Raw genomic sequence first — 12,453 nt, 5'->3', positions numbered from 1 at the left:
TAGCATAGGTTAAGCCCTGGGTTTCTCAGCACTGCCAAAAAAAATATTTATGCAATTTTTGTTGACTATTATCACAATGATAACTCAATATATAAAAAAAGAATTTAACACTATTGCCCTATGGTGAGAAGAGATTAAAAATTAAATTTTAATCTACATACATATTTCATATGAAGAGATTTTATCAATAAAAAATCTCTGAAGCATAAAGTACATTCAATTAAGATGAGATTCTTTTGAGTGGTAGAATGGAAATAAGTTCAAGAAAGAAAAGACACGGCTGAAAACCCTGCCTGTCAAAGGAAGAATTTGTTCATGCATTTTTTCATGGAGAATACTGGACATGAAAATACTGATATTTGGCTCCCTGGATTACATATTTTAAATGATGGAACAAGTCGAACAATGTTGTACATCTGTTGCAACCAATTGAACCTATAATGGAAATTTTCAGATTTTGATTAAAAATGTAAGCATGTACATGGTTGTTCAGAATTACTTGGAGGGTTACATGAAACAAGTATTGAAATGCATCATGTCAACTTATGTCACTAACTCAGGAACACTTTATCTTGTCTCCTCCTTTGCTTCTAATGCCTGAAACATAGAGAATTAAGTCAATAGGCTGAGATGAAGGACAAGCTTTGCTTGTTGCTGCAAATGATGTGAAACCCATAAGCACCAGTGTTGGATGGGGAGGCATTTTGTTTTTTTATGAGGCATATTCTGTACACCATATAAACTTGGTAAAACTGATTCTTGAGAAATCTCCTTTCTCAATGATCAGCAGAAATGCAACATCAAGACCTTTAATTTGCATTCAATAAAACAGCAATAAAAATGAATCCATAAAAAAGTACAGATGTTCCTCGATTTACAATGGAGTTACATCCTGATAAATGCATGGAAACACATGGTAAATTGAAAATATCATAAGTCAAAAATGCATTTTATATACCTATCCTACCAGCAGTCTAGCTTAGCAACACAGCACACTGTAGAATTTTGGTAGTTTCCCTCTTAATTTTGTGACTGACAGGAAACTACAATTCCTGTTGCTGTCCAGCATCTTGAGAGAGCATCAGGCCACATAGCACCAGCCCACGCAACAATCAAAACTCAAAGTGTGCTTTCTACTGAGTGTTTATCACTTTTGCTCATTGGTATATTTGAAAAATTGTAAGACAAGCCATTATAAGCCAGGGACTATCTGTCCTTGGAAGATATTTATATTGAATGTTTGAAATTTTCTTTGGTTACTTTGTAAAAGAAAAATTTGAATGAGCTGGTAGTGAACTGAGAATGATTGTGTTCAACTTGAGGTACCAAGAGCCCTGAGTATTTTCTTCTTTGTATTTGAGTTAGGGAATTTTCCAAAGCTCTCATTTAGATTCAGGGACATTTGAACTATGGGATTATGTAATGCAGGTGGACAGTGGAAGAGTTAATATTTCTTACTTGTGCTCTGTGTCTACTCAGTTGGAAGATAATTTAATCATGAATTTATATTGGGCTTCTGCTAAAGACAAAGTAGGTGCATGTTTTTACATTTAAAAAAATCCTACAATAACTTTTGAGTTCAAAAAAGGTTGTTCACACTTTAAGAGAAGAGCAAACTTGCCAGCACATTAATTTAAAAATAATGACAGTGCAGACAGAAAATAGCAGAAAGGATAAAGTTAGTGTCATATGCCTTTTAAGATTTCTAAGTTATCAACAGTCAAATGTAGAAGACATCTCGTATTTTTGTTTAGTTTTTTGGGGAGGGAGAATTTTTATTTGTTTGTTTGTTTGGTTTTGGTACCAGGGGATTGAACCTAGGGTGCTTTACCACTGAGCCACATCTCTGGACCTTTTTATTTTTTATTTTGAGACTACTCTCAGTTAAGTTGCTTAGAGCCTTGCTAAGTTGCTGAGGCTGGCTTTGAACTTGTGATCCTCCTGTCCAGCTTCCTGAGTTGCTGGGAATACAGGGCTGAGCCATCATTCCCAACTCCAAGATAACCCATATCTTGGTTTGAAATTACAAAGGTCATTCAGGAAGATCAGGAAGGAATCTGAGAGTTTATCAGGAATAACTATCAGCTCATTTTAGAAAATGGGGAAAGGAATGTCCAAAGTTCCAAGTAGACTTTGGCTGGGATATGGTACTTGGACTTTTAATTCAGTACACCTCCACTTGCTGCCCCTGGTTTCAGAGCAGGGTCCTACCTGGAAGTGGTAGCAATGGCAGAAAACAAGACACATGGAGGATGGAGGACACAGGATCCTCTAGGGGTCACAGCAAAGCAATTCCAAGTTCTCCTTCTACATTTGGATTTTTCTGTTTAGAATGATGGGGGAGGGCAGTTTTCCTGTACCATGATATCATTTAGAAATTTTCAAAATATGTTATGGTTCTTGGAGTTAATCACTGGGACAAGCCAAAAGAAGAAAAGGGAAATGGGACTAGGACAGGATGAGCAAAACAGAATCTTTGATTCAGTCAAGATTCTTCTCCTGACAGAGCCACTGTGGAAAGAAGGAATCAGAAGTAGCCTGGAAAATGATGGCGACCAGGTTTGGACCTCCTCAGAGTGTTAGCTCCTATCTATAAATCGATGCTGAGGGAGGGGTTTGCATGTGGCAGTTGATATAAATGCCTTTCCAGAAGCTTTTCTAGAAAGTTCCTGTCATAGCCTGGCCCCCTACCCCACCCAGCTGCAAAGCTTGGCAGGTTCAGCTGCCTTCAGCTTCTGGCCACCCTTCAGACCGAGTGCAGGTTAGGCATCAATATCCACAGTGTGCCCTGTCCAAGCCTTGCACTCCCTTCCTGCCCCTTTGAGTAATTCACAACTCTGAGCAAAGTTGCCCTTTCGATTCCTATGTGACTTCGTTCTTGAGATTCAGGCAACCCCCCTGAGGGTTTCCTTACCTGCATCTGCCCAGCCCTGTCTGCCCATTCCCTGGCACATGCACAGATGGTGTGATGTGGCCGTGACCAAGCCACAAAGGCCTGCGGGAAGATTACCATGAGAAATGGAGGACTTGCCTGGGCAAGAGGGGGAGCTGTGGCCATGGCCCTCACATTATGCACTTTTAAGTGGCTTAACACATGTGTCCTGAATACAGGACTTCTCACACTGTTGATTTAAGGGTTGGCAGTTGATTTAATTTCAACTGCTGACTCAGTTTTCTTAAAAATTTCTTGGCCTCAAAATTTCTGAGGGATCTAAAACAAGCCTAAACAAGCTTCCCTATCTCAAAAGTAGATAGAAAAAGTAGAAGAAGTGTGGAGATGGATTCATGTCCCCATTCCACCACTCATGTGCTCTGAGCCTCCCTGAGATGCAGGAGCCAGAAAACTTCCTTGCCCCAGGCAGTCAAAGCACCTCCTGTAGGGACCACCTGGGAAGATGGCTTCCCATCTGTGTGACAGCTACTGGAGACATAGCAGAGGGGAGAACTGGACTGAGCATTTATGTCAACTGCCATCCTTTTAGGAAAGCATAGTGGGCATTCCAGATGGCACTGCACTCTTTGTGGGTCTGTCTGTCCCCCCATAAACTGAGTTGCCAACAAGCTCAAACTCTTGGGTTCGAAAACCGTGTCCCCAGGTTCACTCATAGGATCTGTTTCATCCCGGCAGCCACCTGGCAATGAGGACCTGCCCATGAAGTTTAGTTTTGTTTTTTTTTTTTTTTTTTTTAACATTTTTTTAGTTGTAGATGGAGACAATACCTTTATTTATTTTTATGTGGTGCTGAGGATTAAACCCAGTACCTCACACATGCAAGGTGCCCGCTCTATCACTAAGCCACAACCCCAGCCCCTGAAGTCCAGTCTTTGTCACAATCCTGTGGGTGGCATTGTTACCCCGCCTTCCTGAGCTCAGTCAGGAAGCTGCTCTGCTCATACTTGAATCCAGGTCTCTGTGACCTAAAGCTTTTTTGCACTGTGTCATGCTATGTGCTCTTTTGCATTGTGTCATGCTGTTTATATGCAACAAAGAGAAAAACATGTTGAACTTAATTTCCCTACTTGTTCTGTGATGGTGGCAAAAGACAAGGTAAGAGAGGGATGGCAGGCAATAGGTTCTTGCCCTGTGGGCTCTTGGCACAGTTACAGTGGAGCAGACTTCTGAGTTGGGTTTGTTCTCTGGAATGACATCTCTGTGCTGATTGACAGGTGGCATGATCAGAGCAATAGGCAACTCACTCCGAGGTGGCAACTTATCAGCAAATCATGGGCAGAAAAAGTTTCAGGTTGTGTTAATCCATAAGCAGTGTTTCTTCTTTCTGTTTGTCTTCCAGTTAAGAGTTTTGCTACTAAAAGCTGGGAGGAAATCTAGATAATAGGCACTATTGAAAAGCATTCACTGCATTCAGTATATTGCCTTGTGCATTTGTTTCTCTGAACAATTCCTCCTCCTTCTATTCTTTCCTTTTGAACTCTTGTGGAATGTGTTTTCTTCTGAATGTTTGTTCTTATGTTTATTTTGTTGTTAAGATCTCATATAAAAAATAAAAATAAAAATAAATAAAAAAGATCTCATATAAACTGATACCTGAAGGGATTTTCTCTTGGTTTTGTTAATGACATGATGTTGATCTGCTGTCCAGGTGAATGCTGGCAATGTCAAGTGCAATTCCAAGGTTGCTTTGCCACTGGTGTACAGTCATACCATTGGAGTGGGCACTTGGGAGTGCCTTGCTGCCTCCATTCATGTTAGGCATCCAGGGACTACATAATGGGAGCAGCAACTTTAGAACAAAGTACACTGAATTGCAGCAGGACACTGTCCTCCTTTCCAGGACTATAGTAAAAGTGCATAGATGATCTGCCTTAAAGTGTCTTGAAACTTAAAATCTGTTTCTACATTAGTGTTTACAACAACTTTTGTTTATAGCTGCCCTATAGTTGTGTGTACCTGTTCTTCAAATTCAAGCTGTGTGCATGGAGCTTTCATTGATTTTAGAGAGCCTAGAAACTCAGGAATTAAAATAAATATAAATAAAATAAAAATAACCTTGGGCTGGGGTTGTGGCTCAGTGGTAGAGCACTCACCTAGCATGTGCGAGGCCCTGGGTTTAATCCTTAGTACCACATAAAAATAAAATAAATAAAATAAAGGTATGTGTCCAACTAAAAATAAATATTTCAAAAAAAATAATAGCCTTAAACATTACTTATATTCAGTTTATCTCCAAATAGCTGGATAGACGTGCAGGATGGCTAAATAAGAGATGATCCCTAATATTAATGTTTGACAGAGTTTAACTTTAAAGTGGGTTATAGCTCTCTTCATCTTATTATTCCTGCTACAGCAATCAACTCAGGGCCTAGGGGCCAGAGAACCTCAACCACAGATTTATTTTTGTTCTGATTCTTTTAAATTTTACCTGAAGGTTCTCCCCCCAGTTGTTTCTTACTGATATCTAAACTTACTCTCTAACACTAAAAATTAAGGGAGAACCAACTGCTGAGGAAACATGTCATTCTTATTTTAGGCTCTCTTTCAAGTGTGGCTTGATTTGTCAATGTTCTCATACCAGCATTACTGCTTTCTAAGTTTGCTTATATTTTTTAAAACTCTAATTGTTCTTAATTTTCTTATACAGAACTCATTTTAAGCCAAATTCAGTTAAACCAAGGATCAGACTAGAAATAATCTCATTTATCATATCATTCCTTTAAACATTTAAACGTGTTTGAATCCATATTTAAAGGACTAATTTAATCAAATCCTGAGTTTTGGAGAGAAAATTTTGCTTTCAGTTGCATATGCACATAGGGCTCTTTCTGAGAATGTTTCCAGAGGAGGGTGTGTGGGAAGTCATGCTCTCTGTATTTGGAGCATCCTGAAGTTCATATTTCAGCAATATTCACAGAAGGATGTTGCTCTTGTTAGGCAGCGTGGGACCTGGCGTGGTTTCTGCTGACTTACCTTGCCCTGTCTTGTCTAGTGAGCCTGCCCCTGGGTCCCAGCAGTCACTGCAGTGGGGATAGAGTCCCACTGGTGCCATCAGAAGCTGAGGAGACTGTGTCCGTTGGCAGCTGTTTTGCATCAGAGGACACGACTGAGGACTCGGGGGTGATGAGCTCCCCCTCGGATATCATCTCTCTGGATTCACAACACGACAGCTTGAAGTCCAAGGATAAATGGGCCACAGACCAAGAAGACTGCAGTGACCAGGACCTCACGGGAACCCCAGAACTGGGCCCCCAAAAGAGCTCCTCCTGTGGGAACTCACATCTGAGGTGAGTCTTGGCATGTCTGGGAAAGCACGTCACTTCCATCCGGTGTTCTAAGGAGGGGGTCCTTTGTCATGGCAAGCCAATTAAAATACATAAATATCCAGACGCCAGGTGCCTTCTGCAGAAATGTGCACCCCTGACTTGATAGTTTTATTACCTGTAGTCTTATCCTCATGCCACTTGTAGACATGCAGGCTCTTATAAGTAATACATAATAATGCTCTGCATGTTTTGACACTTCAAACGAATGGTTTGAACCATACTCTTAGTTTATTTTTCTACTCAACAGCATGTTTTAAAGATTTAACCATAATGATATATGTATCATTCATTCCTTTATTTTTTCATTTTTCTTTTTTTAATTTTAAGTTTTTTATTTAATTAGTTACACATGACAGTAGAATGTTCTGTTAATGGACATTTAGGTTGTTCCAGTTTTTCAGGGCTAGGAACAATGAGCAAATTGTTCATATATGTCTTTATTTAAATAGATAGAATTTTGTAGAAGAAAAATTTAATTAGACAATCAGAAAAAGTCATCTTCAGCTTTATGGAATAATGGCAAATTGCTTTCAAAAGTGTTTGTCTTGTTTTTTGGTCTGTGACATCCTATCATTCCACATCTGTACCAATATTTGAGATTAGTAGTCATCTTAAGCTTTGCTGATCCTCTGGGTGTCTGATGGCATTTCTTGTGGCTTTAGTTTACAATTCTATTATTAGTAAAGATGGGCATCTTGTCTATGTTTTTAACAATTTGAATTTCTCCTTTAGTGAATTGCTTTTCAAAGCCTTTGCCCTTTTTTAAAAAAAATTATATGTTTACTTTTTTCAATTATTAATTTTTCTTCTGTCAGCTTTTGCACATGGAGAGTCTCTAAGTCTGTGACCTGTACTTATCTTTTTATTGTATAATAATTCTTTTAATGTTAATATCATTGAATATATCCTTTATCTCACAAATGTATATTATCTTTGCATATTTAAGAAATGCTTACCATTACCCTAAAGGACTAAAGATAGTCTGAATTTCTTGTAAAAGTTTAAATGTTGCTTTCTCACATCAGGGCTCTCCTCTACCTGAGGTCTATTTTTGGGTATGGTGTGAAGAAAGAATCTATTTTTTTTTTCAGGCTTCTACTTTGACTGTACTTGGTTATTATGTTTTCAAATATGCACTGGTCTGTTTCAGTGCCCTTCAGCATAGTACTGGTTCATTTCTCAATCCCTGCACCAACACCACAGTCTTGATTCTTTTTTTTTTTTTCATATGGAAAGGCATGTTACTTCTGTTTCACCTGTCAATTTTTTTCACCTTTTACATAACTTAAAAAACTAATCTGACAAACAATATTCTGGAAACATTAAAAGAAGTAAAATAATTTTTAAAATAGTGCATAAGTAAGTCAGTCATCAAAATGAATGATTGCTTTTGTATTTTCTATGTTTTGTTCCAACCCAGCCCATATGAACACATGAATCTTCATTTGTTTAAGTAATTATATAATCAATCTTATTTGTTTTGATTTATTTTACCTAACAATTTATCATGAGTATTTCCCCATGTTATCATACATATTTTCTGATAATTTAAAAATGTAAATCTTCCATCTTAAAGATAATTCCAAAACCAAGTTCATATTCATCAGGGAGGGAATTAGAAAGCAGCAATTGTTTCCTTTCTACCTCTGTACCACCCATGATGCCTTTAACTGAACTTGGCCTCTGTTGTTTGTAGCTCTGAGAGAAGATCAAAATTATGGCATTTCCCTTTCAGTCATTTAACATGAAGAAAAATCTTTTTCTTTTGCAATCTTTACGTTTGTTTGCATGGGACTTATACATATATGAGTCCTCCACTTAAAACTAATCAGGCATTTTAAACTTTGAGCCCCAGGGATACTGCACATAGGACTCATAGTTTGTTTTGCTGGTGCTGAGACTTATTTAAAATCATGCTGACTTTTAGCCAGATATAAGAGTGAATGTTGTCTGTGGCTGCATCAAGGATAGTAGTCATTGAGTGTTTGGAACTTTTTCCAAACAGGGTATTTTTTTTATTGTTATCTCCTAGGTATGACTGAATTTTGACAATATCCTGATAGGGAGGGAGGGAGTTTGGTAGCCTGAAAGATTGACAGTAGAATCCCACCAACAACAAGTTGCTTGACCTTCGAGAGTTCACTTAACTTTTGCCAAACCTCATGTTCTGATGATGCATATGGATAGTGACACTGACCCAGCAGAGGTGTCACGACTGTGAAGAGCCCAGCTCAGTACAATGCAGGACATGTTGCATAGCTATAAAGCAATCTACATTGTAAAATGACTCCTGTTGGTTTAGGAAATGGGGACACCATTGATTCTGCAGCAGATTACTTTTCTTCACTGGTTTCCAGCAAGCTCATGAATCAAGTGAGGATAAAAATGAGTCCTTCATCCCTGTCTATGATACTACATTATTTGCCCAAGGGGTGAAATCAAATCTCTGCCTGTGATTTTTCATGATATAAAACACTATAGTTTGGGAGGGGCTTTTAAATTATTTTACAGGGATTATCTCAGATGACAAATTAAACATACCCCAAGATTTAGCACTGTTTATCACACATTTACTTACAAATACATGATTTTCAGTACACTTCAGGATGACTTGAAAGCAGTGTCTATAGCATTAAGAGAAGTTGTGAACTCAATTGCTCAGGGCTGGGCAGATAGTTAAGGAGAACTCGAGAGGTGAGCAGCCTCCAGAGTGGAGGAAATTTTGGATTTTCTTTAAAGACAGCAGCCTTTCCTCCTTCTAGTCATCATCTTGTAAGGAGTTTATAGACCACATGTGGCTGTTTTGGGGTGGAAAAGCCAAGCATCCTGGTTTTTATGTGATGACTCCCCAAATTTCAGTGCTGGCTACCAACTCAGACATTCAGGGCCAAACTAAGCACACATGCAAGCTGGGTGTGTCAGTTCCCAGATATGCCCTCATCTGAGGATTAAGGGATGCTTTGGTCATTTCACTTCTCTTCCAGAGAAGTAAGCATTCTCTTCTTTCCTGTTTGCCAACTTTGATGTGGGTATTTCCTGTGGCTTATCACTTGAAAAATATCTGTTCACAAATAGTTTGGAAAGCCATTATATCTTTCTTTTTTGAAAAAAAAAATACACACATATGTGTGTGTGTGTGTGTGTGTGTGTGTGTGTGTGTGTGCCTCTACCACTGAGCCTCTACCACTGAGTGCCTCTACCACTGAGCCACAACCCTAGCCCCCCATTATGTCCTTATTTTAGCCTCAATGAGATATAAAAGGCTTTTTGCAAATCTTACAAAGAAACTTGTTCAAATGTCTTTGCTGAACACCTCTTAATGCTCTTTTGGATGAGTGCTCCTTTGAGGGTTCTTGGGAAGTGCTTTTCTATGTCTGTTCCCTGACACAGGTCACACTTGGGGCAGATACAAGTACTTCAGTTATCTGGCTATAGAAAGAATATGTCTCCTTTGATGAAAATGGTGCCTTACAGTGACAAGCTTTGTGTTCATATCTACAGAAGACTATTTTGAGATCTTGGAATACACAAAGGTAGAGAAAGATGGAAGGGGAAGGATTTTGTCCAGACAGACTGCAGGGGGTTCACCAGTCAGTAAAACATAGGTAATGCATAGTGGAACAGATGTCCAAGACTGTCCATGGTCAAATTCAGTGCAATGAGAACCTATGGGAGGGATTGACCTAGAATCAATTGACACTGGAAGAGAGGAGAACCCACTTCTATTCGTGAGAATGTGGTATTAACGGTAGCCATCTGGACAGAAAAACCAGATCAGAATACAGAACAGTGATTAAGAAATTGTGGTACATATACATAATGGAATATTATTGAGCCATAAAGAAGAATTAAATTATGGCATTTGCCTGTAAATGGATTGAGCTGGAGACTAGCATGCTAAATGAAATAAGCCAGTCCCATAAAACCAAAGGTTGAATGTTCTCTCTAATATGCAGATGTTGACTCACAATATGCATTGGGGGAGGGAGGAATGGAGGTTCACCAGATTGGACAGGGAGGATGAGGGGAAGAGAGAGGGGACTGGGAATGGGAAAGACAGTAGAACGAATGGAATAGAACTCCCCTATGTTCATGTATGAATACACGACCAGCGAAACTCCACATTATATACAACCACAAGAATGGGAAGTTAGTCTCCATGTATGTATAATATGTCAAAATGTATTCTACAGTATATATAACTAAAAAGAACAATAAAGTTTCTTAAAAGAAAAAAACAAAAATACAGACCAATGGCATCCATATTCATAGAAGAGTAATTGAAATATAGTAATGAAGAGGTTTTCTGACAACTCACATTCCCAGGAAGCATGAAGTGTCCTTGCCCAATGTAGAGCCTGTTTTATTTGACCCTGAATATATGCCCCAAGGGCATTACTCCTGTTTTGGGTGGCAAAAGCCAGGTGGTGTCTGAAAACAGCTTCTGTCCCTACCCTACATGATTCTAATACCTGGTTTCTGTATCTAATCTTGAATACTCCATGAGGAACATTTATCCTGCATGACAAAGGTCCAGGGCCTGACTGTGATGTTGCCCTTTCCATTCCTTTTGGATTCTAGCCCTTAGGGGCTCAGGCAAAGCAGAGTCAGCTTTTTCCATAAGTGGCAAGGCCATACTTTTCAGCTTGGAATGGATTCTGCTAAATTTTGAAGATATCCCTGGTAGTCACAGACACCCTCAGCTTGCAGGAAGTATCCACCATGGGGTCAGTCACCAGGAAAGGAATTATTGCTCATAGTTTTCAACTTGCCAATGTAGTATCTTCTGTTGCCACCCACTGTTACTGGGTAATTCACTGAATACTGTTTGGAAACAGCAGTAAGTTATTCATGACCTGAGAAAGCCCAAGTGTGTAAGATCTGTGTGGTTCAGATAGAGTTTTCTTGGCTCTCTTTCTGTGTTTCCTATACATGTCAAAGTCATCTAGACTTCTGGGCTATGATTGCTTGGGTTCACATATATGGAAATTGGAGGCAAATATGTTTCCATCAGTGCTTCTGCCACCTGTCCAAAGATTGCTGTGCAGTTTGGCCTCAGCTACAGCTATCTTTTTTCTTCTATGCAGTTAGGTGGTTCTGTGCAGTTATATTTAGAGGCTCAGCTCATTGCTGCTGCAGCTTTTACTTCACCAATGGAAGCATTGGTGGTCATCACCCAATTCCTTTGGGGCCAAAGACTTAAACTGAAGAGTCTCAAGAGTAAATCCCTATCTTCTAAAAAGAATAAGTGTGAAGGCTTATTAATGATGGAAATATGTTGTTGTGCTGCAGTTTAAAATGAGTATGTTTTCCATAAAGTCATTTGATTGAATCCAATTGTAAATTTTCACTGCAAAATAAGTCTGTACCTCAATTCTAACTTGACCTTGTAAGTGGGACATAGTCTTCCTCTAAATTTAGTCCAGTCAGTAAATAAACTCCTCAAGAAGAATTCAGAGATATGCTTTTGGTGGTTGCCCCTTGTTCTGGGAACACATAGAATAGCCTCAGGGAAGATTGCTTGAGCCTCTATAATGGCTTTCTCCTGGGCAAGTGTGCCACTCATGGTACATTGACTTACAAATGTCTCCTCAGATGCATTTGTCCTCTATGATCCAGGCCGAAATTCCTGATTCTTAAAGAACTGCGTAATGTGAAGATTAAAATTCCATAGTTAGACTGCCTATGGTCACATTGCCCGTTGCTCATAGCAGCCTACTTTGGGACCCCACAACTTCACCCCTTGCTTCAATTTTCCTGTTGGTAAAATTGAGATGGGTAGTATAGCCCCCTTAGAATTGTGCCTGGCACATTGCCAGCTTTCAAAACTGGTAGCTGATATTCTTGTTATTGTTTCTGTTTACCAACTGGTGGAGGAAGAAGAGAAATTTTGATGTATATCTAACTCTGATTATCCCCCTCTTTATAACAACTATGTTTGGAAAAAAAAATGAAACTGATATGGGGAGACACAGAGAGGAAGTGCCTCCTTCCACCAGAGATGAAATAAGTGTGGAATTTGCTTGAATTCCAAAGGCAAACTTGATGTTTATCTATTTGTGTATAAATATTGTGGAACTTTTGAGTTCTGGGGTTCCATCATTTGGGAACATCAGTTCTGCAGAAATGCTGTAAGAAGTAATATAGAGTAAATGAGTGGGTTTCAAGCACTTT

At 39.1% G+C, this 12,453-nt stretch overlaps 1 protein-coding gene across 8 annotated transcripts in view; it reads left to right on the top strand.

Moving 5' to 3' along the window:
• Cobl (cordon-bleu WH2 repeat protein) overlaps nucleotides 1–12,453 on the top strand; it is a 288,719-nt gene that overhangs the window by 237,776 nt on the left and 38,490 nt on the right. For all 8 annotated transcript variants that reach the window (XR_013089036.2, XM_076837019.2, XM_076836990.2 and 5 more), the window contains one exon: nucleotides 5,946–6,240. Coding sequence is in view for 7 of the 8 variants with exons in the window: in XM_076837019.2 (XP_076693134.2) it covers nucleotides 5,946–6,240 (295 nt within the window). In the remaining variant the exon portion in view is untranslated. The remainder of the gene's footprint in view (nucleotides 1–5,945; nucleotides 6,241–12,453) is intronic.

Source organism: Callospermophilus lateralis, chromosome 1, assembly GCF_048772815.1.
Source record: "Callospermophilus lateralis isolate mCalLat2 chromosome 1, mCalLat2.hap1, whole genome shotgun sequence".
Classification (NCBI taxonomy): domain Eukaryota; kingdom Metazoa; phylum Chordata; class Mammalia; order Rodentia; family Sciuridae; genus Callospermophilus; species Callospermophilus lateralis.
Note: the sequence above shows the minus strand (reverse complement) of the source record. Positions and strands in the feature narration are given on the sequence as shown.